General features: G+C 42.0%; 1 protein-coding gene across 1 annotated transcript in view; it reads right to left on the minus strand.

Annotated features, from left to right (window-relative positions):
- The window catches only part of haus2 (HAUS augmin like complex subunit 2), a 101,506-nt gene extending 76,438 nt beyond the window's left edge, over positions 1-25,068 (minus strand). Inside the window, exons 1-3 of the mRNA XM_073040525.1 lie at positions 25,000-25,068; positions 22,794-22,955; positions 16,969-17,073 (exon numbers count right to left, since the gene is read on the minus strand). Coding sequence (XP_072896626.1) covers positions 16,969-17,073; positions 22,794-22,883 — 195 coding nt within the window. The 5' untranslated portion in view covers positions 22,884-22,955; positions 25,000-25,068. The remainder of the gene's footprint in view (positions 1-16,968; positions 17,074-22,793; positions 22,956-24,999) is intronic.
- Positions 25,069-26,486: the final 1,418 nt, after the last annotated feature.

The following is a 26,486-nucleotide window of genomic DNA, read 5'->3' on the forward strand; positions in this document are numbered from 1 at the left end:
AACATGGAAAATTAAGGGAATAAAAATTTTTTAGATTCGTTTTTACAAGACTGTGTAATGTCTTTTTCAGTGAATGGATAAATATGATATCACTAATACACATTTTTTCAGATATTTACAGGTTAGGAATTTTTTACATAATTTTTTACCGAATTACCCCTTGGCCTGCTCTTTAAATTTGGCTTATGCTATTTTTCAGTTTAAACCTTTTCAAAAACAATTAATAGCTATCATTTATAAACGGCATATAATGATAGCTCGCATGTCGCCTAATGATAGGGTTCAACACACCTGGGAAGTAGAACTTCAACATTCACTTTCAGATAATCAATGGAGTAAAATTTATTATTTAGTCAATAATTCATCTATCTGCGCATGCCATATCTTAATTCAGTTTAAGATAGTACACAGGGCCCATATGTCCAAAGATAAATTGGCGCATATTTTTCCTAATATAAGCCCTATTTGTGACAGATGTAACGCAGAAGTGGCTACTCTAACTCATATGTTTTGGTCATGTGTAAGTTTAAACAATTTTTGGAGGGATGTGTTTGGAATATTATCTAAAGTTATAGATGTGGATGTTCAACCTAATCCACTTATAGCAATTTTTGGGATTATTCCAGAGGAAGCAAGCAAAGTGTCTGCTTCCGCCCAACATGTGATAGCTTTTTCAACTTTACTGGCTAGGAGAGCTATTTTGCTACACTGGAAAGAATCTAACCCACCTACTGTTTTTTATTGGCTCTCCTCCATTGTCATATCTAAGCTTGGAGAAAATTAGAAGTCGGACATTTGATACATCCTTTAATTTTGAACAAGTCTAGCGACCCTTTATTCAATATTTTCACAATTTAATTTATTTTTATTTATTTATTTTTTCTTTATTCTCTTTGGGAAAATCCTTATCCATGAAGGTTCGGAGATGACTGGAAGGATGTTTTCTTTTTTCTCTCTCTCTTTTTAAATTTTTTTTTTATCCTCAATTGGACTGCCCAATTTTTTTTCTTTCTCTTTTTTTTTGTTTCAGTTTAGTTAGTGGGGTTTTCTTTCTCTTTTATCAATAAAATTTCCAATCTTTTTTTATGATTGCTATGAGGAGTTGTAGTTTTTTTGACCATTGTATATATAACAGCGCAATATTTTACCTATTTGATTTTGACATTATATACTTTCTGTTTTTATTGTAGCTGTTTATATGTCTTTTAAATTATCTGTTTGCTAAACTTCTCCTCTGATTTGTATATTCTTTATTTGAAAATCAATAAAAAGATTGAAAAATGAAATGAAATGAAGTTCCATCCAGGCAGGAGTCATCAGGGCTGGTGACCTTCTTGGTGCATGAGTCAGTGAGTCCAACGTTTGAAGCTTAGTGTTTTGGGTCCCATCATCAGCGAATGTGGAATTCAGGGCCAAGTGTTTTGGGTGCCGTTTTCAGTGAATGCAGAGTTCGAAGATTAGTTTTCGGGGTCCCATCATTGGCAAGTGTAGAATTTGTGGGTAAAGGTTCAGGGTTCTCATTTGTTGCCATTGGCAATCTTGGGGTTGATACCAAAGGTCAATCATAATTTCAGAAGTCTGCAGAAGCCTGAGTCTGTGAGTCTGCTGGGGAAGTAAAATCCCAGTGTCTGTGAATCCACAAGTCCACTGAGACTCAAAATGCCCCTTTCTGGGGTTGGAGGACTGTGAATGTGTTTGGGAGGGAGGATTGCATGTGTGTCTTGTTCCTTTATGCGTTCTGTTTTGATATGTTACATGTTGCTCTGCTGAGCATTGTGGCATGCGGTGGTTGTACCTCATCAGATCAGTAGGCTGCTGTGGCCATTAATACAAATGACACATTTCACTGTATGTTTCGATGAACATGTAAATTAACCCCAGGTTCATGGATAGGAAAGGTTCAGAGTGATTTGGGCCAAAGGCAGTTCAACCAGATCAAAATAGATCAACTGGGTCAAAGAGCCCATTTTGTTGCTGTATGACTCTATGACTTGTGATGCTTCATCTCCATTAAAACGCTGGTATCGCCCCCCCATCCTCCCTCCGCACAGCTACAGCTCAGTGCAACACTGTGAAGGTTATGAATCTAATTCCCATTTCGGAGACAGAGAATATGATCCAACTAACAGCCCGTGCAGTCACTTCCAGATGAAACAGCCAACACCCTTTATGATAAGATCGTGGTGAACACCCTTCTCATAGAATATAGAAATCAACAGCACATTACAGGCCCTTCAACCCACAATGTTGTGCCGACCATGTAACCTACTCTAGAATTTCCCTACACATTGCCCTCCATTTTGCTGTGCTCCATGTACCTATCTAAGAGTCTCTTAAAAGACCCAATTGTATCTGCCTATACCACCATTGCTGGCAGTGTGTTCCATGCATCCACCACCCATTGTGTGAAAAACTTATCTCTGGCATCTCCACTGTACCTACTTCCAAGCACCTTACAACTATGCCCCCTTGTGTTAGCCATTTTAGCCCTGGGAGAAAGCCTCTGGCTATCCCCACGATCAATGTCTCTTATCATCTTAGACACCTCAATCAGGTCACCTCTCATCCTCCGTTGCTCCAAGGAGAAAAGGCCAAGTTCACTCAACCTACTCTCATACGGCACACTCTCCAATCCAGGCAAAATCCTTGCAAATCTCTTCTGCACTCGATAGTAACTACATCCTTCCTGTAGTGAGGTGACCTGAGCTGAACACAGTACACCAACTGGGGTCTAACTAAGGTCATATATAGCAATAACATTACCTCACATCATCTGAACTCAATCCCACAGTTTATGAATGCCAACACCCCATACGCTTTCTTAACACTGTCAACCTACACAGCAGCTCTGACTGTCCAATGGACGTGGATCCCAAGATCCTTCACACTGCTAAGAGTCTTACCATTAATATTATATTGTCTTCAAATTTGACCAACCAAAATGAAGCACTTTATACTTAGCTGGGTTGAACTCCATCTGCCACTTCTCAGCCCAGTTCTGCATCCTATCGATGCCCTGGTGCAACCTCTAACAACACTCCAGACTATCCACAACATCCCCAACATTTGTGTTATCAGCAAACTTACTATCTCGATAACAGATGGCAGAAACACCCCTTTTGATAACAGATTACAAGTCATGATTCAGTGAAGCAGCAGGGTTCTCCTTGGTGCTCTGATCAGAGTTTCTCAAAAGTTCAAAGTAAATTTTACTATCCAAATACATAAATGTCACCATAGAGATTCATTTTCTTATGGGCATACTCAGCAAATCTATAGACTAGTAACTATAACCAGATCAATGAAAGATCAGAGTGCAGAAGACAACTGTTACGTACTCGTGACACGTGACAGTGGTACCCTTGTCACGTGACTGGGGTTGAAGTTATACTGGACTTGAGGTAATGGTCTTGTGATGGTGGAGTGACGTCATTTTCCCGCCAGTAGAGGTCATGTGACAGGTGTTTTTTGTTTTTTTTTTATATACAGGTTATAAAAGGAAGACCCCACCCTGTCAGGTGGGGCAGTTCGTGGCTGGATTTGCCAAGTTGACTTCATGCCACTGCGTGATTTAATGTGATGACGCAGTTTAGTTAAAAGATGAAGTTTTATCTAATGCCTAAAGTTTGAAAGGTCATTGCCAGCAGTTTCTTTACTGTGGAGAGTGAAGATAAAAGTTCGTAAGTTAAAGATCGAGGAGAATCGATTTTCGACGGTGGCTTGGTTTCGACCTTGTGTGATCCTCATTCGGAAGGATTTCGTTAACTGTTCTCGTGTTAATCTCTGCGGGATAGCAGGAGATTGAGGACAGAGTGTGGAAGGGAAGGTCAGTGCCTTTAAACCATTACGTTTCATAAAACTCTACGTGGGAAGAGTTCGACGCCAGGGATCGAAGGAAAACGACGTGGAAGAGAATTTAAACCGCCTTAAAAAGTCTCTCCTTTTAAATGGACTGAGCATTTTGAACTTTTGGCAATATCGCTTAAAACAACTGTTTTTGCAACATCGCTTTAAGAACTGTTTTTGCTGCATCGTTTTAAGAACTGTGAAGCTGCCGCACAGCAGCTGTTTTCCGGTTACATTAGTGTTTGTTTACTTTTGGGGGGTTGGTTTTCAGTGTTTAATAAATGTGTTATTTGTTATAAAAACCCTTGCCTAACTCACATATATTTATTGTTGCCTGAATACGTAACATAAATATGGGGGCTCGTCCGGGATTGGATCGTTTGAGTTTAAATGCTTGCTAACTTTTGAGTCGGTGTTTTGGAAACGGGGAATACTCAATTCTTTTGTTTGATTGGCTTGTGAGTGGTATTCGGCAACGATGAATATTGATGAGTTTATGGCTTTGTTAGCGAAGGCGAAAAAAACTGAGGTGACTGAGATAGCTAGTAGATTGCAACTTAAAGGTATTTTGCAGACTACGTCAAAGGCTGTTATACAGAGAAAAATCGCATCACACTTTGTGGCTTCGGGTGATTTTGATGAATCGATTTTAGAATCGTTTCCAATAAGTAATATGGAGATGCAGTTGCAAATTGAACAAATGAAGTTGGATCAAAGTAAAGCAGAATTGGAGCATTGTAAATTGGAAGCTGAACAGAAAGAGGGAGTTTGATTATGCAATGGAGAAATTAAGGTCTGGGAATCAGTCTTCTGGTTCTAAAAAACCGTTTGTTGCTAGTCAGGAAATTAAATTGGTCCCTCCATTTAGTGAAACAGAAGTGGAAAGATATTTTCAACATTTTGAAACTATTGCTCGGATGTCAAGAGTGGCCGAGAGATAAATGGTCAGTGTTGTTACAGAGTGTAATTAAAGGCAAAGCACAACAAGTTTACACAGCTTTAACTGCTGCGCAAGCATTAGATTATGATATTGTGAAAACGCATAATCTCAAAGCGTAAGAATTAGTCCCAGAAGCATATAGAGAAAGATTCAGAAGTTTGAAGAAGTCTGTGGAAAAGACTTATGTGGAATTTGCCTATGATAAAGCTATGTGTTTTGAGAGATGGGTTTCTTCTAAAAATGTAAATGGGGACTATGATACATTGAAAGAGCTGATTTTAATGGAGGAATTTAAAAGAAGCATTCCTGTTGAAGTAAGGACCTACTTAAATGAGAGGGATACTGATAAATTGCAGGACTGTGCTAGATTAGCTGATGAGTATGTTTTAATCCATAAGAATAAATTTCCTCAAGGCAGAATTTTTAAGAGGAAAAATAATATGGAGACTCAAGGTAAATCAGAAATTAAATCAGAGGTTAATGAGAAAGGTGAGGAGGAAGGAAAACCTGTGAAGGAAAGACAGTTTGGTCTTATTTGTAACTATTGTAAGAAGCCTGGCCATGTAATAGCTAACTGTTTCAAATTGAAAAAGAAAGAGAAGGAAGCAGTTCCAGATGCTTGTGTGCAACATACTGAAGCACCTGTAAAATTACAGGGTTTGGTAAACACAAATGAGGATTTGTTAGAGTCTGACCAAGTTAGAAAGGGATATGATCATTTTATAACTGAAGGGTTTGTATCCTTGAAAGAAGGATCTACTCTGGTGCCAATAAAAATCCTTAGGGATACTGGAGCTTCTCAATCACTGATGTTAGACAGTGTATTGAAGTTTAATGAAGAGAGTGATACTGGTGAGGTAAATTACATAAGAGGTGTTGGGAGTGATTTTATGCCTGTACATTTACATAAAGTAAATTTAAAGTCAGGGTTAGTTACAGGATTTGTTAAAGTAGGATTACAGCATAGCTTACCTGTGAAGGGTATTTCTTTATTGTTAGGTAATGACTTGGCAGGTGGACAAGTTTTTCCTGAAGTGCATTTGACAATGGAGTCAGAGGAACCAGAGATGAATTCTAACACAGATTTTTCCTGTGTTGTGACTAGAGCTATGGCTAAAAAGATTGATGTGCAGAATGAGGTTGTTACTCATGACTGTTCAACTCAGGATTCGAGTTTTGAGGATGTGTCAGAGACTTTCTTACCTTCGTTGTTTGAACAAGATTCTGGGAGTATGTCTGACTATGAAGATTTATCTCTGTCTCGGAAGGAGATGATAGCAGAGCAGAATAGAGATCCTGAGATTATAAAATTAAGGGAACAAGCTTTACTAGATAGTGAAATTGAGAAGGTGTCAGTAGGATATTACTTGGAAAAAGGAATGTTGATGAGGAAGTGGAGGTCACCTACAATTCCTGCAAGTGAGGAATGGAATGTTGTTTACCAGGTAGTTGTTCCTAAAGTTTATCGGAATGAGATTTTGACTTCAGCTCATAGTGTGCCTTTAGGTGGACATCAAGGGGTAAGGAAAACTGTGGACAAGATTTTAAAACATTTTTACTGGCCTGGTCTAAGAAAAGATGTGGCGATGTTTTGTAAAACGTGCCATACTTGTCAAATTGTGGGTAAACCAAATCAAGTTACATCAGTAGCTCCATTACAACCTATTCCAGCATTTGGTGAGCCGTTTTCTAAAGTTATTGTAGATTGTGTTGGTCCATTACCAAAGACAAAAACTGGTTATCAGTATTTGTTGACTATCATGTGTACTTCGTCTAGGTTTCCAGAGGCAGTACCACTTAGGAATATAAAAGCTAAAACTGTGACAAAGGCTCTTATAAAATTCTTTACTTATTTTGGATTACCTAAGGAAATACAAACTGATCAAGGCAGTAATTTTATGTCTGGATTGTTTCAACAGATAGTTTATAAATTGGGAGCTAAGCAAATCACTTCGTCTGCATACCATCCCGAGTCGCAAGGTGCCTTGGAGAGGTTTCATTCTACCCTCAAGAATACTTTTGGGGGGGGGGGGGGTTTGTTTTCAGTGTTTAATAAACGTGTTATTTGTTATAAAAACCCTTGCCTAACTCACATATATTTATTGTTGCCTGAATACGTAACACAACAAACTGCAAATGCAAATAGAAATAAAAAGCAAAATAACAAGAACATGAGACAAAGAGTCCTTAAAGTGAGATCATTGGCTGTGGGAACATTTTAGTGAAGTTCAGTGTAGCTATCCCTTTTTGTTTAAGGGACTGATGGTTAAGGAGTAGCAACTGTTCCTGAACCTGCTGATGCGAGTCCTGAGGCACCTGTACCTTCTACCTGAGGGCAGCAGCGAGAAGACAGCATGGACTGGGTGGTGCCTATCTCTGATGACGGATGCTGCTTTCCAAAAATAATGTTTCATCTAGATGTGCTCAGTGGTTGGGAGGGCTTTACCTGTGATGTACTGGGCCAAATCCACTACTTTTTATAGGATTTTCTGTTCAAAGGCATTGGTATTTCCATACCAGGCTGTGATGCAGCCAGTCAGTATACTCTCCACTACACATCTGTAGAAGTTTGTCAAAGTTTTAGATGTCATGCCGAATCTCCACAAACTTCAAATGAAGTAGAGGCACTGCCGTACTTTTCTTTCACAATTGCACATTGCTGGGTACAGGACAGATCCTCTGAGATAGCGACACCCAGGAATTTAAAGTTGCTAAACCTCTCCATCTCTGATTCTCCAATGAGCACTAATCAGCTCCTTGCTCTTGCTGACATTAAGAAGCTGTTATGACACTACTCAGCTAGATTTTCAATTGGCCCCCAACAGTGGTGTCATCAGCAAACTTAACCATATAACTATATAACAATTACAGCATGGAAACAGGCCATCTCGGCCATTCTAGTCCGTGCCGAATGCTCACTCTCACCTAGTCCCATCGACCTGCACTCAGCCCATAACCTTCCATTCCTTTCCTGTCCATATACCTATCCAATTTTACTTTAAATGACAATATTGAACCTGCCTCTACCACTTCTACTGGAAGCTCGTTCCACACAGCTACCACTCACTGAGTAAAGAAATTCCCCCTCGTGTTACCCTTAAACTTTTGCCCCCTAACTCTTAATTCGTGTCCTCTTGTTTGAATCTCCCCTACTCTCAATGGTAAAAGCCTATCAATGTCAATTCTATCTATCCCCCTCATAATTTTAAATACCTCTATCAAATCCCCCCTCAACCTTCTATGCTCTAAAGAATAAAGACCTAACTTGTTCAACCTTTCTCTGTAACTTAGGTGCTGAAACCCAGATAACATTCTAATAAATCTCCACTGTACTCTCTCTATTTTGTTGACATCTTTCCTATAATTCGGTGACCAGAACTGTACACAATACTCCAAATTTGGCCTTACCAATGTTTTGTACAATTTTAACATTCCATCCCAACTCCTATACTCAATGCTCTGATTTATAAAGGCCAGCATACCAAAAGCTTTCTTCACCATCCTACAACACACACAAAATGCTGGTGGAACACAGCAGGCCAGGCAGCATCTATAGGGAGAAGAACTGTCGACGTTTCGGGCTGAGACCCTTCGTCAGGACTAACTGAAAGGAAAGATAGTAAGAGATTTGAAAGTAGGAGGGGGAGGGGGAAATGCAAAATGATAGAAGACCGGAGGGGGTGGGATGAAGCTAAGAGCTAGAAAGGCGATTGGCAAAAGTGATACAGAGCTGGAGAAGTGAAGGGATCATGGGACGGGAGGCTAGGGAAAAAGAAAGGGGGAGGGGAGCACCAGAGGGAGATGGAGAACAGGCAGAGTGATGGGCAGAGAGAGAGAGAGAAAAACAAACAACTAAATATATCAGGGATGGGGTGAGAAGGGGAGGAGGGGCATTAACGGAAGTTAGAGAAGTCAATGTTCATGCCATCAGGTTGGAGGCTACCCAGCCGATATATAGGGTGTTGTTCCTCCAAACCTGAGTGTGGCTTCATCTTGACAATAGAGGAGGCCATGGATAGACATATCAGAATGGGAATGGGACATGGAATTAAATGTGTGGCCACTGAGAGATCCTGCTTTCTCTGGCGGACAGAGCGTAGGTGTTCAGCGAAACGGTCTCCCAGTCTGCGTCGGGTCTCACCAATATATAAAAGGCCACACCGGGAGCACCGGACGCAGTATACCACACCAGCCGACTCACAGGTGAAGTGTCGCCTCACCTGGAAGGACTGTCTAGGGCCCTGAATGGTGGTGAGGGAGGAAGTGTAAGGGCAGGTGTGGCCACCTCTCTCTCTCTCTGGAGCAGCTCAAAGTGTCCAAAAGTCAGTGTCATTCTCCTAGTGTTTTAAAGTGACAGTCCACAGAAAAAATGAACACTAGGTGTATGTAACAGTCCTACTCTTTAATTTATCTCCTAGCTCCCTAAATTCTGCTTGTAGGACCTCATCCTGCTTTCTTCCTATATCGTTAATACCTACATGCACCATGTCAGCTGGCTGCTCACCCTCCCCTTTCAGATTGCCCTGCAGCCTCTCCAAGACATCTTGCACCCTTGCACCCGGGAGGCAACACACTATACGTGAGTCCCGTTTGCAGCCACAGAAGCTCCTCTCTATTCCCCTTACCATGGAATCCCCTACCACAACAGCTCCGCCACTCTTTTTCTTGCCCTCATGCGCAGCAGAGCCACCCACGGTGCCATGATCCTGGCTACTGCTGCCTTCACCTGATGAGCCATCTCCCCAACAGACTCCAAAGTGGTATATCTGTTTTGGAGGGAGATGACCGCAGGAGACTCCTGTACTACCTTCCTGCTACTACTCTTCCCGTTGGTCACCCATTCCCTATCTTTCCTTAGATCCTTAAACTGCGGTGTGACCAACTCACTAAATGTGCTATCCACAACATTCACAGCATCTTGGATGCTCCAAAGAGAGTCCATGAGCAGCTCCAGTGCCGCCATGCTGTCTATCAGGAGCTGCAGCTGGACACACTTCCTGCACACGTAGTCTTCAGGGACACTGTCAGCCTCCCTGAGTTCCCGCATGTCACAGGAAGAGCATGGCACGGTTCTGAGCTCACCTGCCATGACAGAGCAACGGATGTTAGTGGAAGAGGACCACCGGAGAAAGGGAAGAGTTTGCTGGGGAAGTCGGAAGCCATTATCGGTGAATCTCTGCGAATCAGTTCTTCGCCGAAGCCCTGTTTGAGCCAATGCCCTATCACTCTGCTACCCTCTTACTCCGCTGCCCGCTGTATATGGTGGTCTTCTTTTTAAACTCCTCCTGCTCTCTACTGGCTGACGTCACGCGCCTGTGCAGTCTTACCTCTCTTTACCCTAGTGGTCAACAACCAGTTGATCGCGATCAACCGGTCAATCTTTGAGCCTTTCCCGGTAGATCCCGGAAAAAATGAAAAAATGCGCACTGGGCAGAAAAGATCGGAAGTAAAACCCAGAAACAACCTCTCCTCACAAACAGCTCTCCACAGCGGGAGCACCGCTACATCACCATTATCCTAATCGGCATCAACCTATCTTTATAACACAGACATCCCACCTCTCCCAGAAGTTCCAGGAGTCTCCCGCATATTGATAGCGGCAAATTATATACAATATCCCGGAAATTGATTTTTTCAGAGAGAGTGAGTGAAAGCGAAAGAGTGGGGGAGAGACGGGGTTGAAGGGGGGGTAGAGAGAGGGGGGGGAGAGAGAACGCGCACCATAGCAGAGTGTTCCAAGAAAAAAGAAAATAAAAAACGTACTTCACCCCAGACTACACTACAGTGTACCCCTACTTAATAGGGGTCAAAAATGATGACAGAGTTGCTCGCTGCACTGATTGCAACAGTGACTTTTCTATTGCCCATGGTGGGTTAAAATGTAAAAGACATGTTGAGGTGAGTTTAACAGGTGCCATTCGTTCACTATCATAGCTAACATTATTTAAACTTGCTAACTAGCTGCTAAGGAGCTACTCGATTGCAGACATCCCACCTCTCCCAGGAGTCTCCCGCAAATTGATGGTGCTACCTCCCTGAAATGAGTTTTTGTAGGGTGGGATGTCTGATAATGCTCATATTACAACACTTCTCCCCCTTTAAATTCCAACATTCCCCAAAAGTAAAAGAACTGGGAAACAAAAAACAGTGGTGTCATTAGCTTGCGTACTTCTGAAACATACTGATGTCTCAGTAAGTTTACCAATACAAAACACCAGAAAAACGTGGCAGGTTCAACATTCAGTCTAACAAAGGAAACTGTCTATTCAAATATTCAGTCTGTCAGGAGGTTTGGGAGGGCGCTGTGCTGTAACAGATGAAAATTATTAAATCTAAGTACAGGAGCTGTTTTACTGACAGACACCTCACAGATGGTCTGACTGGCTGTATGAGTTATGAGCCAAATTTCATAATAGCAGAAAGTATTCAGCCCCAGTCATCACACAGAGTGCAACAGTCAATTTTTATTCATTTATTTTTTGTGTTGAAATAAAATTAAATAATGAAACATAGAATTAAAGTTGTTGTAATGTGAGCATTATAAAAACAAGTAATACCAATTAAGATAATGGTAACATAGCAACACTCCCGCTATGGAAAGCCGTCTGCAAAGACAGACTGCTTCTGGGGCTGCAGGGCTCCACTTCCGGTCCTTTCTGCCTGGTGCGCATGCGTGTCTAAACGATTTAGTAGATCGATCTTGCCTTTTACCATGGCTGAGGTAGTGGATCTTGGGCTGAAAAAGGTTGGCGACCACTACTTTACCCCAAGCAGTAAAATGCCTTCTCTGCGAAAATCCTTTCAGACATTCCACTCGCAGCCTTCTTGCTTTGAATTTAAAACCGGTGAAGAATCCTTGCCTTTTTAAACTCTTCCCGCTCTCTACTGGCGGACATCACGCACCTGTGCAGTCTTGCCTCTTTCGCAGCCTTCTTGCTTTGAATATGCTGATGGTAATTGGATAGGGTTTTCTTCAAACAAACCCAGTTGAAGAGTCCAACTATAATCTGAAATGCGTTGGAATAGACCGTTTCTTGTTTGGAAACTGAAGATAGTATCATGCAGTGTGGCGGGCGCTGAATTATAGTTAGCTGCTGGTGGTATACAAGCTGCAGTCAGAATTACACAGGAGAACAGCTGAGGTAATTAGAATGGACTGGATTTAACCACTTGGGGGAACACGAGTTTAACAGGACAGCCACATTGGAGCAGCAATGAAAGTCAACCATAAAACTCACACCCCTTTCCCCAATATCTCAATTTCACCAAGACCAAGGAGATGGTGGTGGACTTTAGGAGATCTAGGCCTCATATGGAGCCAGTGATCATTAATGGAGAATGTGTGGAGCAGGTTAAGACCTACAAGTATCTGGGAGTACAGTTAGACGAGAAGCTAGACTGGACTGCCAACACAGATGCCTTGTGCAGGAAGGCACAGAGTCGACTGTACTTCCTAAGAAGGTTGGCGTCATTCAATGTCTGTAGTGAGATGCTGAAGATGTTCTATAGGTCAGTTGTGGAGAGCGCCCTCTTCTTTGTGGTGGCGTGTTGGGGAGGAAGCATTAAGAAGAGGGACGCCTCACGTCTTAATAAGCTGGTAAGGAAGGCGGGCTCTGTTGTGGGCAAAGTACTGGAGAGTTTAACATCGGTAGCTGAGCGAAGGGCGCTGAGTAGGCTACGGTCAATTATGGATAACTCTGAACATCCTCTACATAGCACCATCCAGAGACAGAGAAGCAGTTTCAGCGACAGGTTACTATCGATGCAATGCTCCTCAGACAGGATGAAGAGGTCAATACTCCCCAATGCCATTAGGCTTTACAATTCTACCGCCAGGACTTAAGAACTTTTTAAAAGCTATTATTAATGCTTTTTGAGATAGTGATTTAGATGCATATCATATTCTTTACTGAGTTAAGTATTGTATGTAATTAGTTTTGCTACAACAAGTGTATGGGACATTGGAAAAAAGTTGAATTTCCCCATGGGGATGAATAAAGTATCTATCTATCTATCTAAGTGCACAGTTCAATCCATTCTGTGAATCATGAAACCTGATCTGACTACTGCATCCTGTGTACCCGGAGAAAGCCACGTTTCAATAAAGTATACAACCGAGCAGGCTCTCATCTGCCTCTGATGCATCAGTCTTGCCCTCCAGTGAACATTTGCCAATAAGATCACAACTAAAGGCAAAATGTCCGGTCATTATTAAAATTTAACAGAGAAGATCCGCTGCTGCAATTACTCTAGTGACAGAAAGGAGCATTATGCAGCCAATGTAACAAAAAGTGCTATAGAAATGCAGCATTTTTCTTTGTTTGCAAAATCCACAAAATTCACCAGGTTTTCAGACACCCTTCTTAGCTCAGTGTCCATTTTCTTTGCATTTTTTTATTAAACAAAATATACTTTATTCAAAAGTAAAATTATGTACAATAAACCATTCAATGACTCTCAATCCTTTACAAATGTTTCCATTACAGTTACTTTCCCACACTTTTCGCCACCCAGGTGGCACTGTGTTACTTCATATTTACATACATTTGTTCAGGGTAATACACCCCGCCCCCCCCACCCCTCAACTCCCGCGCAAGAAAAACCCTAGACCGTGGTCCTTCCCCACCGGGCCCTTGCGGTGGCAGCACCAAGCTTGAGTGCGTCCCTCAGCACATACTCCTGCAGCCGAGAATGTGCCAGTCGGCAGCATTCCTCCATGGACATCTCCATGTGCTGGTAGACCATCAAGTTTCGGGCGACCAAAGAGCGTCTTTCACCGAGTTGATGATCTGCCAGCAGCACTGGATGTTGGTCTTTGTGGGCATCCCCGGGAACAGCCCGTAGATCAGAGAGTCCTCTGTCATGCAGCTGCTGGGGATGAACCTTGACACTGTCCCTTCCATACTTTGAAAGAACAGTGGGGAACTAATGACACTGTTGTTGCTACACTTGGACCGTAAGGCCAGTGGTCTTGAATCTGCTCCACCATTTCATCATGGTTGATCCATTTCCCTCTCAGCCCCAATCTGTCTTCTCTCTGTATCTTTTCATGCCCTGACTAATCAAGGATCTATTAACCTCTGCCTTAAATATACTTAACGACTTGGCCTCCACAGCCCCTTTGGCAACGAATTCCACAGATTCACCGCTAAAGAAATTCCTCCTCATCTCTGTCCTAAATGGAAAGTCCCTCTATTCTGAGGCTGTGTCTTCCAGTCTTAAGACTCCCCCACCACAGGAAACATCCTCTCCAAATCTACTCTATTGAGGTCTTTCAACATTTGATAGGTTTCAATGAGATTCCCCCCTCATTCTTCCTAATTCCAGTGAGTACAGGCCCAGAGCCATCAAACATTCCTCATATAAGCCTCACAATCCCAGAAACATTTTTGTGAACCTCCTTTGAACACTCTCCACTTTCTTAAATAGGGGGCCAAAACTGCTTACAATACTCCAAATGAGGCCTTAACATCACATCCTTGTTTTTTCTTCTAATCCCTTTGAAACAAGTGTAAACATTGCATTTTCTTTCCTCACCACCAACTCAACCTGAAAATTAATGTTTAGGGAATCCTGCACAAGAACTCCCAAGTCCCTTTGCACCTCAGATTTTTGAATGTTCCATCTATTTAGAAAATTGTCTAAGCTTTTATTTCTTTAACCAAAGTGCCTGACCATACACTTCCCAACACTGATGGAAATCTGCCACTTCTTTGCCCATTCTCCTAATCTGTAAGTCTTTGTGTAGCCTCTCTGCTAAACACTGCCTGCCCATTCCCTATCTTCATATTGTCTATAAACTGTGCACAAAGCCCTTAAATTCCTTCATCCAAATAATTCACATATAATGTTAAAAGAATCGGTCCCAACACAGACCCATGGAACACCACTGCTCTCTGACAGCTAACCAGAAGGCGGCTCCCTTTATTCCCACTCTTTGCCTCCTGCCAATCAGCCACTTCTTTATCTATGCTAGAATATTTCCTGGAATACCATGAGCTTATAAATAAGCCTCATGTGTAGCACCTTGTCAAAGGCTTTCTGAAAATCCAAGTACACAACATCAACTAGTTCCCTTTTCTCTATCCTGCTTATTATTTCTTCAAAGCATTCCAATGATTTGTTAGGCAAGATTTTCCCTTGAGGAAACCATGCTGAATACAGCCTATTTTATCATGTGTCTCCAAGTACCCTGAGACCTCATCCTTAATGACTGACTCCAACATCTTCTCAGCCACTGAGGTCAGACTAATTGGCCTGTAATTTCCTTTCTTCTGTCTCTCTCCCTTCTTGAGGAGTTGAGAGACATTTGCAATTTGAACCAGAATTATGGTAAAACCCATTGATTTTTGAAAGATCATTACTAATGCCTTCACAACCTCCTCAGTCACCCCCTTCAGAACCCTGGGGTGTACACCATCTGGTTCAGGTGACTTATCTACCTTCAGGCCTTTCAGTTTCTCCAGCACCTTCTCACTAGCAACAGCAACTTCACTCACTTCTGTCCCATGGCGCTCTTGAACTTCCAACATACTGCTAGTGCCTTCCACAGTGAATACTGATGCAAAATACTTATTCAGTTCATCCTCCATTTCCTTGTTGCCAATTACCACCTCTCCAACATCATTTTCCAGTGTCCGATAGCTACTCTCGCCCTTGTTTTACACTTCATATATCTGAAGAAACCTTTGGTACCTTCTTTAATATTATTAGCTAGTTTACCTTCGCATTGCATCTTTTTCATGTCTTTTTTAATTGCCTTCTGTTGGTTTTTAAAAGCTTCCCAATCCTCTAACTTCCCACTAATTTTTGCTAAATTATGTGCACTCCCTTTGGCTACTACTTAGAAACAGGGAAACATAGAAAACCTACACCATAATACAGGCCCTTCAGCCCACAATGCTGTGCGAAACACATCCTTACCTTAGAAATTACCTAGGGTTACCCATAGTTCTCTATTTTTCTAAGCTCCATGTTCCTATCCAGGAGTCTCTTAAAAGACCCTATCATATCCGTCTCCAGCACCGTTGCCAGCAGCCCATTCCATGCAATCACCACCCTCTGCGTAAAAAAACTCACCCCTTACATCTACTCTGTTCCTACTTCCAAGCACCTTAAGACTGTGCCTTCTTGTGTTAGCCATTTCAGCCCTGGGAAAAAAGACTCTGACTATCCACACAATCAATGCCTCTCATCATCTTGTACACCTCTCATCCTCTGTTGCTCCAAGGAGAAAAGGCCAAGTTCACTCAACCTATTCTCATAAGGCATGCTCCCCAATCCAGGCAACATCCTTGTAAATCTCCTTTCACTCTTTCTATAGACACTTCTTTGGGATATATCTTCCTTGCATCTTCCGAATTGTTTCCAGAAATTCCAGCCATTGCTCCTCTATCCTGCTCATGTTTCCTTCCAATCAATTCTGCCCATTTCCTCTCTCATGCCTCTATAATTCCCTTTATTCTACTGTAATACTGATACAGCTGACTTTAGCTTCTCCTCAAATTGCAGGGCGAATTCTCTCAAGTTCTCTAATCAATTCCAGTTCGTTACACAACAAACTATCCAGTATAGCTGATCCCCTAGTGGGCTCTACCATGAGCTGTTCTAAACATCATAATATTTCCCTTTTGACATGTATTTTCTATCTTCATTTGCAATTTGTAAACCCCATCTTTGCTACCGTTTGCATGTCTGTATATAATTCCCACCAGGGTCTTTTTACCTTTGCTCGACTCACAACGATTCTACACCTTCTGATCCTATGTTACTTTTTTCTAAAGATTTGATTTCATTTTTACCAACAGTCACCCCACCCCCTCTGCCTACAGCCTGTCTTTTTGATACAATGTGTACCCTTGGATGTTAAGCTCCCAGCTTTCATCTTTCTTCAGCCTTGATTCAGTGATGCCCACAACATCATACGTGCTAATCTGGAACTGTACTGAAAGCTCCTCTTCCTTATTTCGTATACTGCATGCATTCAAATATAACACCCTCAGTCTTGCAGAATTTTTACACTAAGATTGAGGAAGTTAGTCCATGTACTGAGAAACCTCTTGCAAATTTGTTGATTTTACTGCTATCAAGTGGCTAGAAACCCATTTTGTTTTGGGTATCATTGCATGACTATCACTTTGTTATATGCTACCCTTCAAATCAGTTTATCATAAGGCTCATACCTGCTGAAGTTCTGCCATGGTGTTTGAAATTGCATCCAGCTGTTTGAAGCGTCGGGCAAACGGCACTGAGTTTCCAAACTGTACTTGATTCCATTCCAAAGCTTCCTATTTACAGTGGGGGTGGGGGGAGAACATCATCAGTTGGAGCCAGAGTGGACCTTATAAATCAGCTGTCCTTTCACTAGTGTCTCTGCCAAGTTGCAAGCCATAGTGTTGCTCTTAGGCGGCAATGGTGCAGAACAGGACCACAGAGGGACATTTGAAACACAATCAGCGTCAATGTTTGATAGTGAGAATGTGTGCAAATTAAAAGAGTAGAACGAGGGAGGAATCAATTATCAAAGGATAGCCAGTGCATGTAGACACATTTTTATATAAATTTGTTCACAGGCAGCATCTAATACCCCAATAATGAGTGACCTGCTTAATGGCGTTCTGCACTTTGACTGCTGATTTTCACACTCATGGATTCCAGCCAGAATAAGTCTCATTGACCATGACCCTCTGTCTCCCATGGCAAGCCAATTTTTAATCCAAAACAGCGCATGCATCTTAATCGTCTGGATGGGCATTGGTTATGCCACGCTAGTTCTGGTCAGTATGTTACAGAGGATGCAGTAGGACTTGAAGAAGTGCAGGATGTTGTCTGGAATGGATGACTTGAGTTAAAATGAGAGATTGGAAAAGTTTACACTGTTCTCCCTTGAGCACAGGAGACTGAGGGGGAACCTTATTGACCTTTAGAGAAGGTACATAGTAAAGAGTCTTTACCAAGGGCAAGAAAGGCATGGATTTAAGGTGAGAGAGGAATATTTAAAGGAGCTCCAAGGTACAAGATTTCCACACAGAGGATGGTGGGTGTATGGGACAAGCTGTAAGAGGAAGTGATAGAATCACAGTGTATTTGGACAGGAAAAGATAGGCACCTTAAAGGTGTGGACAATTGGATCTGAAAGGCCCATTTCTGTATTCTATAGCTCTATGACTGTGGCCCCTTCGCTCCCTGTGGCAGAGTTGCAAACACTCTCAAACCTCGGGAGAAATTTGTCCCTATTGCAGTCCCTTATGCTGAGTTCATGCTCCCTAACTCAGGTTTCCCCCACGAGAGGAATGACCCCTACAACATTTATACACACATGACTTTTGAAAATCTGTACGTTTCTATAAGATCACCTTGCAAAACGATGCAGAGACCCAATCTAACTTTTCCTCAGAGGACAATCCCTCCAGACCCAAGATCATCCAAATGAACCTTCTCTGAACTGTCGTTAATATCTTACCTTAAATAGGGGGTCCAAAATTGTTCCCCGAACTCTTGATAGTTATTACAAAAGGTTCTGAGGGACAAAATTAATTTGCAGCTGGACAGGCAGGGGTCGATCAGGGAGAGTCAGCATGTCTTTGTTAAGGCTAGATTCTGCCTGGTTAACTTAATTTCATTTTTACTAAAAGGTTACTAAGTGTTCCAATGAGAGCAGTATGGTTGATCTTGTCTACAAAAGGTTCAGTAAATCCTTTGACAAGGTCACACATAGAACATTGGTACAAAAGGTTAAAGCCTGTGGGATCCAAGGAATTTGATAAGTGGATCCAATACCTGCTTGGAGTTTGGGGGGGGGGGGGGGGGGTCAGAGGTTGTCTTCACTATTGGAACTTCATGCCTTCGTAGAGATTAATGATGGGACCTTACTGTTATATCTAGTAACAAAATGAATGTGAATGTACAAGATGTGGTTACTAACTTCATGGACAACACAAAGATCTGTGTTAACTACCTTACCAATGTATCGATATCACTATGGTATTCAACTATAGTGATACCAATAAATTGGTAAGGTAGACAAAGAAACAAACCTGAACATGTGAGGTGCTGCAGTTTTGGAGAACCAATAAGGGTAGGATACTTTCAATGGAAGGATGTAAGAACACAAAGCAGTGCTGCAGAATACGGGTGCTTCAGCCCACAATGCGGTGCCAACTTTAACCTCCTCACTTATGTCCGATAGCAGACTGGGATACGTTTCAACAAGCTCTGGAGATTTATTCATCTTTATGCCAGTTATCTAATAATTCCTCTTTTTAAACCTTAATGTAGTCTAGAAATTCACCACCCCAAATGAAGACTCCAACCAACAACTTTCTCCATAGCGGAAACAGGTAAGTCCTCTGGCCGTTTTGATCTCCAATAGATCACACTCTTTCCTTTGCAACTCCCTTGTTCTTAATATGCCTTGGGATTTTCACAGAGTCATAGAGAATCCCAGCAGAGAAACAGGTCCTTTGTTCCTCCTAGTCCATGCCAAAACAATTAAACTGCCTACTCCCAACGAACTACACTGGGACCACCGCCCTCCATCCACGTACCAGTCCAAACCACTTAAACATTGAAATCAAGCTCGCATGCAGCACCTGAGTGCTCCACACTCTCACCACATGAGTTTCCTTCATGTGCTCCTGTGGACCATAGATTACAATAGGAAATAGAAAAGGTGTGTCAAAAGGACAATGTTCCGATAGACATGGGAGATTTCATCATCCAACTCAATTGGGAAAATCAGGTTGGTAATGGATGTCAAGGGAGTGAGTTTGTTGAATGCTTATGAGATGGCATTTTAGAGCAGCTTGTTGAGCCTACTAGAGATCAGCTATAATGGACTGAATGTTATGTAATGAAATAGAGGTGATTAGGTGGCTTAAAGTAAAAAGACCCTAGGAGCAATCGCAATATGATCGAACTCAACTTAAAATTTGATAGGGAAAAAGGGAATTATGATGTAGCAGTATTTCAGAGGAGGAAGGGAAACTACAGTGGTATGAGAGAGGAGTTGGCCAAAGTAAATTGGAAGGAGATGCTGGCAGGGATGTCAGCAGAGCAGCAATGGCGTGAGTTTCTGGGAAAAATGAGAAAGATGCAGGACAGACATACACAAAAATATGATGAAATCCTCAAATGGCAAAATAGTAAAATCATGGCAGATCAGGAAAGTCAAAGCTAATGTAAAAGCAAAAGAGAGGGCATACAACAAAGTAAAAATTAGCAGGAAGATGGAGGACTGGGAAGCTTTTAAAAGAGCAACTAAAAGAATCATGAAATATGAAAGGAAGCTAGCAAACATCAAAGTGGATAGTAAAAGCTTCAGCAAAGATGTGAAAAAGAGAGATGAGAGTGGATACAGGACTGCTAGATAACGAGGCTGGAGAAATAATAAAGGGAGAAAGGAGATGGCAGATGGATTACATGAGTATTTTGCATCAGTCTTCACTGTGGAAGACACTAGGAGTGTGCCAGATGTTGATGGGTGTGAGGGAAGAGAAGTGAGTGCAGTTACTGTTACAAGGGAGAAGGTGCTCAAAAAGATTAAAAACCTAAGGGTACACCTGGACCAGATGAACTGCACCCTAGGGTGCTGAAAGAGGTAGCAGTAGAGATTGTGGAGGCATTAGTAATGATCTTTCAAAAATCTGGACTTGGGCATGGTGCCAGAGGACTGGAAAATTGCAAATGTCTCTCCACTCTTTAAGTAAGGAAGAAGGTAGCAGAAAGGAAACTCTAGACCAGTTACTTGGTAACATAGAACAAGAAAGGACAAAGTCAACATGTTTTCCTTAAGGGAAAATCTTGCCTGAGGAATCTGTTGGAATTCCTTGGGGAGATTACAAGTAGGATAGATAAAGGGGATACAGTAGATGTTGTATATTTGGACATTCAGAAGACCTTTGACAATGCCACACATGAGATGCTTACCAAGTTAAGAACCCACAGTAGAGCATTAGAGCATTGGCTGATTGGTAGGAGGCAGTGAGTGGGAATAAAAGGATCCTTTTCTGGTTGGCTGCCAGTAACTAGTGATGTTCTGCATGGGTCAGTGTTGGGACCACTTCTTTTTATGCTGTATATCAATGATATAGATGATGGAATAGATGGCTTTGTTGCAAGGTTTGCAGATGATACAAAGACTGATGGAGGGGCAGGTAGTGTTGAGGAAACAGGTGGGATGCAGAAGGACTTAGATTAGGAGAATGGGCAAGACAGTGGCAAATGAAATACAATGTTGGAAATTGCATGGTCATACACTTTGGTAGCAGAAATAAATATGCAGAATATCTTCTAAATGGGGAGAAGATCCAAAAATCAGAGATGCCAGACTTGCAGGAGTCATTATGCAGAACATATTAAAGATTAACTTGCAGGTTGATTCAGTGGTAAGAAAGACAAATGCAATATTCGCATTCCTTTCAAGAGGAGAAGAATACAAGAGCAGGGATGTGATGCTGAGGCACTGGTGAGGCCTCACCTCGAGTATTGTGAACAGTTTTGGGCCCCTCATCTAAGAAAAGATGTGCTGACACTGGAGAAGGTTTAGAGGAGGTTCACAAGGATGATTTTGGGATGGAAGGGTTATCATACAAGAAACGCTTCATGGCTCTGTGTCTGTACTTGCTGGAATTTAGAAGGATGGGGGGGGGGGGATTTCATTGAATCCTTTTGAATGTTGAAAAGCCCAGACAGAGTTGATGTGGAAAGAATGTTTCCCATGGTGGGAGAGTCTAGGACAAGAGGGCATAGCCTCAGGATAGAGGGGTGACCATTTAAAATAGAGATGCGGAAAAAAGGATGATGGAATTTGTTACCACAGGTAGCTGTAGTGGCCAGGTTGTTGAGTGTATTTAAGGCAGAGATTGATAGGTTCTTGATTGGAAATGGCATCAAATGTTACAGGGAGAAGGCTGGGAAGTGGGGCTGAGGAGGGGAGAAAAGGATTCAGCCATGATTGAATGGCAGAGCAGACTTGATGGGCCAAATGTCCAATTCTGCTTCTATGTCTTATTGCCTAAACTTTTCACCTTTCACCCTTAAACCATGACCTCTGGTTGTAGTCCCACCCAAGTACAGTGGGAAAAGGGTGCTTTCACTTACCCTATCTATACCCCTCATAATTTTGTATACCTCTATCAAATATCCTCTCATTCTTTTACATACTAACAAATAAAGTCCTAACTTGTTCAATCTTTCCTTATAACTCAGGTTCTCCAGACCCAGCAACATTCTTGTAATTTTTTTTCTGTACACTTTCAATCTTGTTTATTTCTTTCCTTAACCTTATCTGCCAACGATATTTTGTGATCCTCTTTGCCCTTCTTATTTCTCGTATCACCTACCTCCACTCTCTGTACCTGATACACACTTCCTCTTAGACATTATCTCTTGACCCAGGGTCCCTGGAGTTGCCTTCCTTGCCATTCACCGTCAACAGGAATGTTGCTCCTGAACGCTCACTATTTCACTTCTTACAAGACCCACTTCCAGAAAAGAGATTTACCCAACTGTAGTCTCTCCCAGTTTATGCTTTTAATGTCTCATCCAATGACACTGAAATTAGCCTTTCCTGATTTCAAATACTTTAATTTCTGGACTATTCCTATCCCTTGGCATAACTACTTTGAAACTTAATAAGTTATGTTCACTCTCCCGTGAGCTGCATACACTTGCTCAGAATTGTACACATGGCTCCACATACTCAGGCAAGTCCTCCTACCACCACGTACATGTGCTTAGGCACCAACCTTTCCCTGTTGTTGTCCATATCTGCTCTGGAGAAGGCAAAGCAAAAACATGGACAACTTAAAGATAAACATAAACAAGAGAAAATCTGCAGATGCTGGAAATCCAAGCAACACACAAAAAATGCTGGAGCAATTCAGCAAGTCATACAGCATCTATAGACCTGCCTGGCCTGCTGAGTTCCTCTAGCATTTTGCGTGTGTTGTAAAGATAATCGCACCAACTTTCCATCAGCTTCAGCTAGGAGGTGAGCCAGACTTACTTGTGTCAATATCCCAGATCGCAGACACCTCTGGAGAAAGCAGGCAGCTGGATTTGGTGCCGATGGATCCCAGGTGTTACTGGTCTGCATCCTCACCTCAATCACACTGAGAAGCAAACTTTAGGGAATGAATGGTCATCACCTGTCAGCTACTCATGGAATCTGCACAGAATTAAAATGATATGAATAAATGCAAAACTTCACAGTCACATATCTCAATGAAATAAAGATTGCAAAGACATAGACACACAGATCAGTGAACTAAGACACACAAATTCCTGTGAATGAGACAGACAAAAACACACTCATGACATCACCTCAGTACCATAGAGACACACCCCCACATGACCAAGAAAGTCAACACCTTTGATCCTGAGACATCTGTGACAAGACTTGTGACCCTGAAACACATTATTCACCTCCCCTACCCTGTGACACCACTTGGGACTTGAAAATACACAGACTCCTGACATCACTCTGGGCCCATACACAGACACACCACACAAAAATGGATCAGTGGCTTCATTAATCACTTGGAACCCAGACAGACACAGATTCACATTGACAATCACACCATGATATTACTACAGACTCGGAAACAGACACCCAGACATATACAATATCACTTGGGGTGGTGAGTGGGAGGGAGAGAGTGAGAGAGACACACAGAGAAAGGGATGCATCACTGAGGGCGTTCTGGGATACATTCTGGTAAACGTGCACTGGAAGTTGTCTTAAATTGGCAGAAGATGGATTTCAATAAGTTCAGTGTTATTGTTATTCATGTGTATACATGTCCACTGTCAAACCCAGGTGCACTACTCACACACAACACCCCACCAAACGAGCCTGGTTCCTCAAACCAAGGTGCATTACTCACATACAACACACAAGGTAATGACAGGGCTTGGTGAAACTTGGCAGGGGTTGCAGGTAAACAAGTTAGTCTTCTACGAGAGATCAGAGCCAACACATTCTAAGTATGAAAAGTAAATATAGTTAGATCAGGGAACTCTGGATGAGGGGATATTGAGAATTTGATCAATAAAAATAAGTTAAAGAAAAGTGACTAAAAACTGGAGAGACCCTTGAGAACCAGGGAGAGGGTAGGTGAGAACTTAAAAAATTAGAAGGGCAAAGGTGGTCCATGAGGACAAGATTACAAAACATCACAGGGTAGATTACAAGTATATTAGCAAAAGTAATCAGGGAAAGATTAAATCCCCTTAGGGGCAATCTGTATATAGAGCTAGGGGCTGTGGGCAAGGAGGGCAATAAGGTAGATGGTGAACTGGGGGAGAAGTGTTGGTGATATTCTACAGGATATTAACATTAAGGTAAATACTTTATTGATTGCGAAGGAAATTACAGTGTCACCGTAGCATTACAAGTGCAGAAGAAAGAATAAAAAATGTTATCACAGTCTAACAGGAGGGGATCATCACTTCCCCAGCTATAGGCTAACTCATTATAGAGCCTAATGGCCAAGGGTAAGAATGACCTCATATAGCGCTCTTTGGAGCAGTGCTTCCAAAGCACTCAAATTAAAAGTGCTTCCCTGTTCAGCCAAGGTGGCATGCAGAGGGTGAGAAATATTGTCCAGGATTTTCCCTAGATGTCTTCAACTAAATAAATGTGAAGTACATCCCCCAGGTCCAATGAGATGTATCTAAGGCTATGGTGGGAATCAAGGAAGGAAACTATTGAATGTCACCTTTATTCAAGAAAGGGAGTAGGGATGAGCAACGGAACAGCAGGCCAGTGAGTCAAAATTCAAAGTAAATTTATTATCGAAGTACATATCTGTCACCAGATGTTAGCAGCGAGAACAGCTTAGTCTGGCTGGAAGGGATGGATGCCAGGTTGTTGTTCTGACACCAGCCAGACTTTCAGTCTCCCTCCTATATGCTGATTCAGCCAATAACAGTGATCATTGATCACAAATCAGTGACCATCTGAGACTCTACCAACAATGGTTATCTGTTAGCAAATTTATAGACGGCATTTGAGCTGTGCGTAGCCATACAAGAATCAGGAAGCGGCACAGTTATATTGATGAAACGCCCACCACTGCTTCAGCCTAAGCATGGCCCTCGTTGGCAGGGACCGTGAGTGGGGATGTTGTCGTGAAGTTAGGCTGGGCGAAGGGGAATTGTGAGAGGTGCGGGCCCACGTACATGACACACCCTAACCCACCATTACTCACCGCCTCTAGTTTCGCGCCGATATTCAGTCGAATGCCGATGACGTTTCACGACTAGGTCGCGCAAATATGACGAAACGCCTCCGTCACGTCAATAAGGTCATTTAAAGCTGTTACCTAGAGACCAAGTACGTGAGCTGGGGAAAAATGGATGGTTGTGACTGGAATGAGGAGACGGATGAATGAAAACCGAGACAAAGGGAGTAAAAGAATAAGAACTGATAGTGGAGAGAGCTCTGAAAGTGAGGAAGATGAACAAGTTCAGAGAGAAGGCGGTGTCATAATAAGGTTTAATGAGAAGGATCAAAGAAACATGAAGAAAATTAACCCGTTTGTGCTAACAACACTGGCAAATAAGATAGGGGAAATAGTATTTGCAAAAGTCCTTAATGATGGCAACCGTTTGGTAAGATGTACGAATGAGGAACAGCTTGAGAAAGCACTCAAATTAAGAGAGAATACATAGGGAGGGTGGGACCACGAAATGGTGGTGGATGTAAGGGAGTGATCACGGGGGTACCAATGAGAATAAATATGGAGGAGTTAAAGAGGAACATCAAAGGAGGAAAATAATGAATGTTCAAAGACTAAAAACAACAAAGGAGGGAGTGAAAAAGGAAAGTGAAACAGTATTGATTGAACTTGAAGAAGAAAAAGTGCCAGGAAAGGTGTTCCTGGGTTTCATGGGTTACTCAGTGTATGTGCCAAAGCCAATGAGGTGCTATAATTGTCAAAGGTTTGGACACATAGCTAGAAGCTAATAGGCAGAGGAGATGTGCTAGACGTGGGGGTGATCATGAATATGGAAAGTGTGGAACAGGAGTGCAACCAAAATGCTGTAATTGTGGAGGAGCTCATAATGTGGCTTATGGTGGGTGTGAGTTTATAATATGGGAGAATAAAATTCAAGAAATAAGAGTGAAAAGAAAGATCACTTATGCAGAAGCTGTAAGAATGTCAAGAAAACAGAATAATGCTCCTAATGAACAGGGAGCAAGAGGGATGCAAGAGATGCAACAAAGCACAAATGACAGGATTTGTGTAGACAAAAAGGCTCTCGTAACATTCATTGCAGGAGTGATTAATAGTATGGCTGAGGTAAAGTCAAAAAATGAAAAAATTCAGCTGGTTGTCAAAGCAGCAATGAACCATTTAGGGTTTGTAGGATTGACATTGGGAAGAAGTGAAGGAGAACCTCACTAATCAGTCAAACCAGGAAGTGTCATGGGTTGGTTGATACTAATTATGGTGATTCTCTTGCAATGGAATGCAATGAGCTTGCTGGCCAATAGCCAGGAATTCAAGCAGTTTATTAAAGAAATGTTTGTAAAACTGGATGTAGTGTGTATTCAGGAGACTTGGTTGAAACCAACTTTAGACCTTGTGGTATATGGTATAAGGAAAGATAGAAATCTAGGGGGAGGAGGGGGTTGTGCTATATTAATCAAGCAAGGTATACCGTATAGGGTACTGGAAAAGGGAGATGATCA

This window comes from Hemitrygon akajei, chromosome 3 (genome assembly GCF_048418815.1).
Source record: "Hemitrygon akajei chromosome 3, sHemAka1.3, whole genome shotgun sequence".
In the NCBI taxonomy this organism is placed as follows: domain Eukaryota; kingdom Metazoa; phylum Chordata; class Chondrichthyes; order Myliobatiformes; family Dasyatidae; genus Hemitrygon; species Hemitrygon akajei.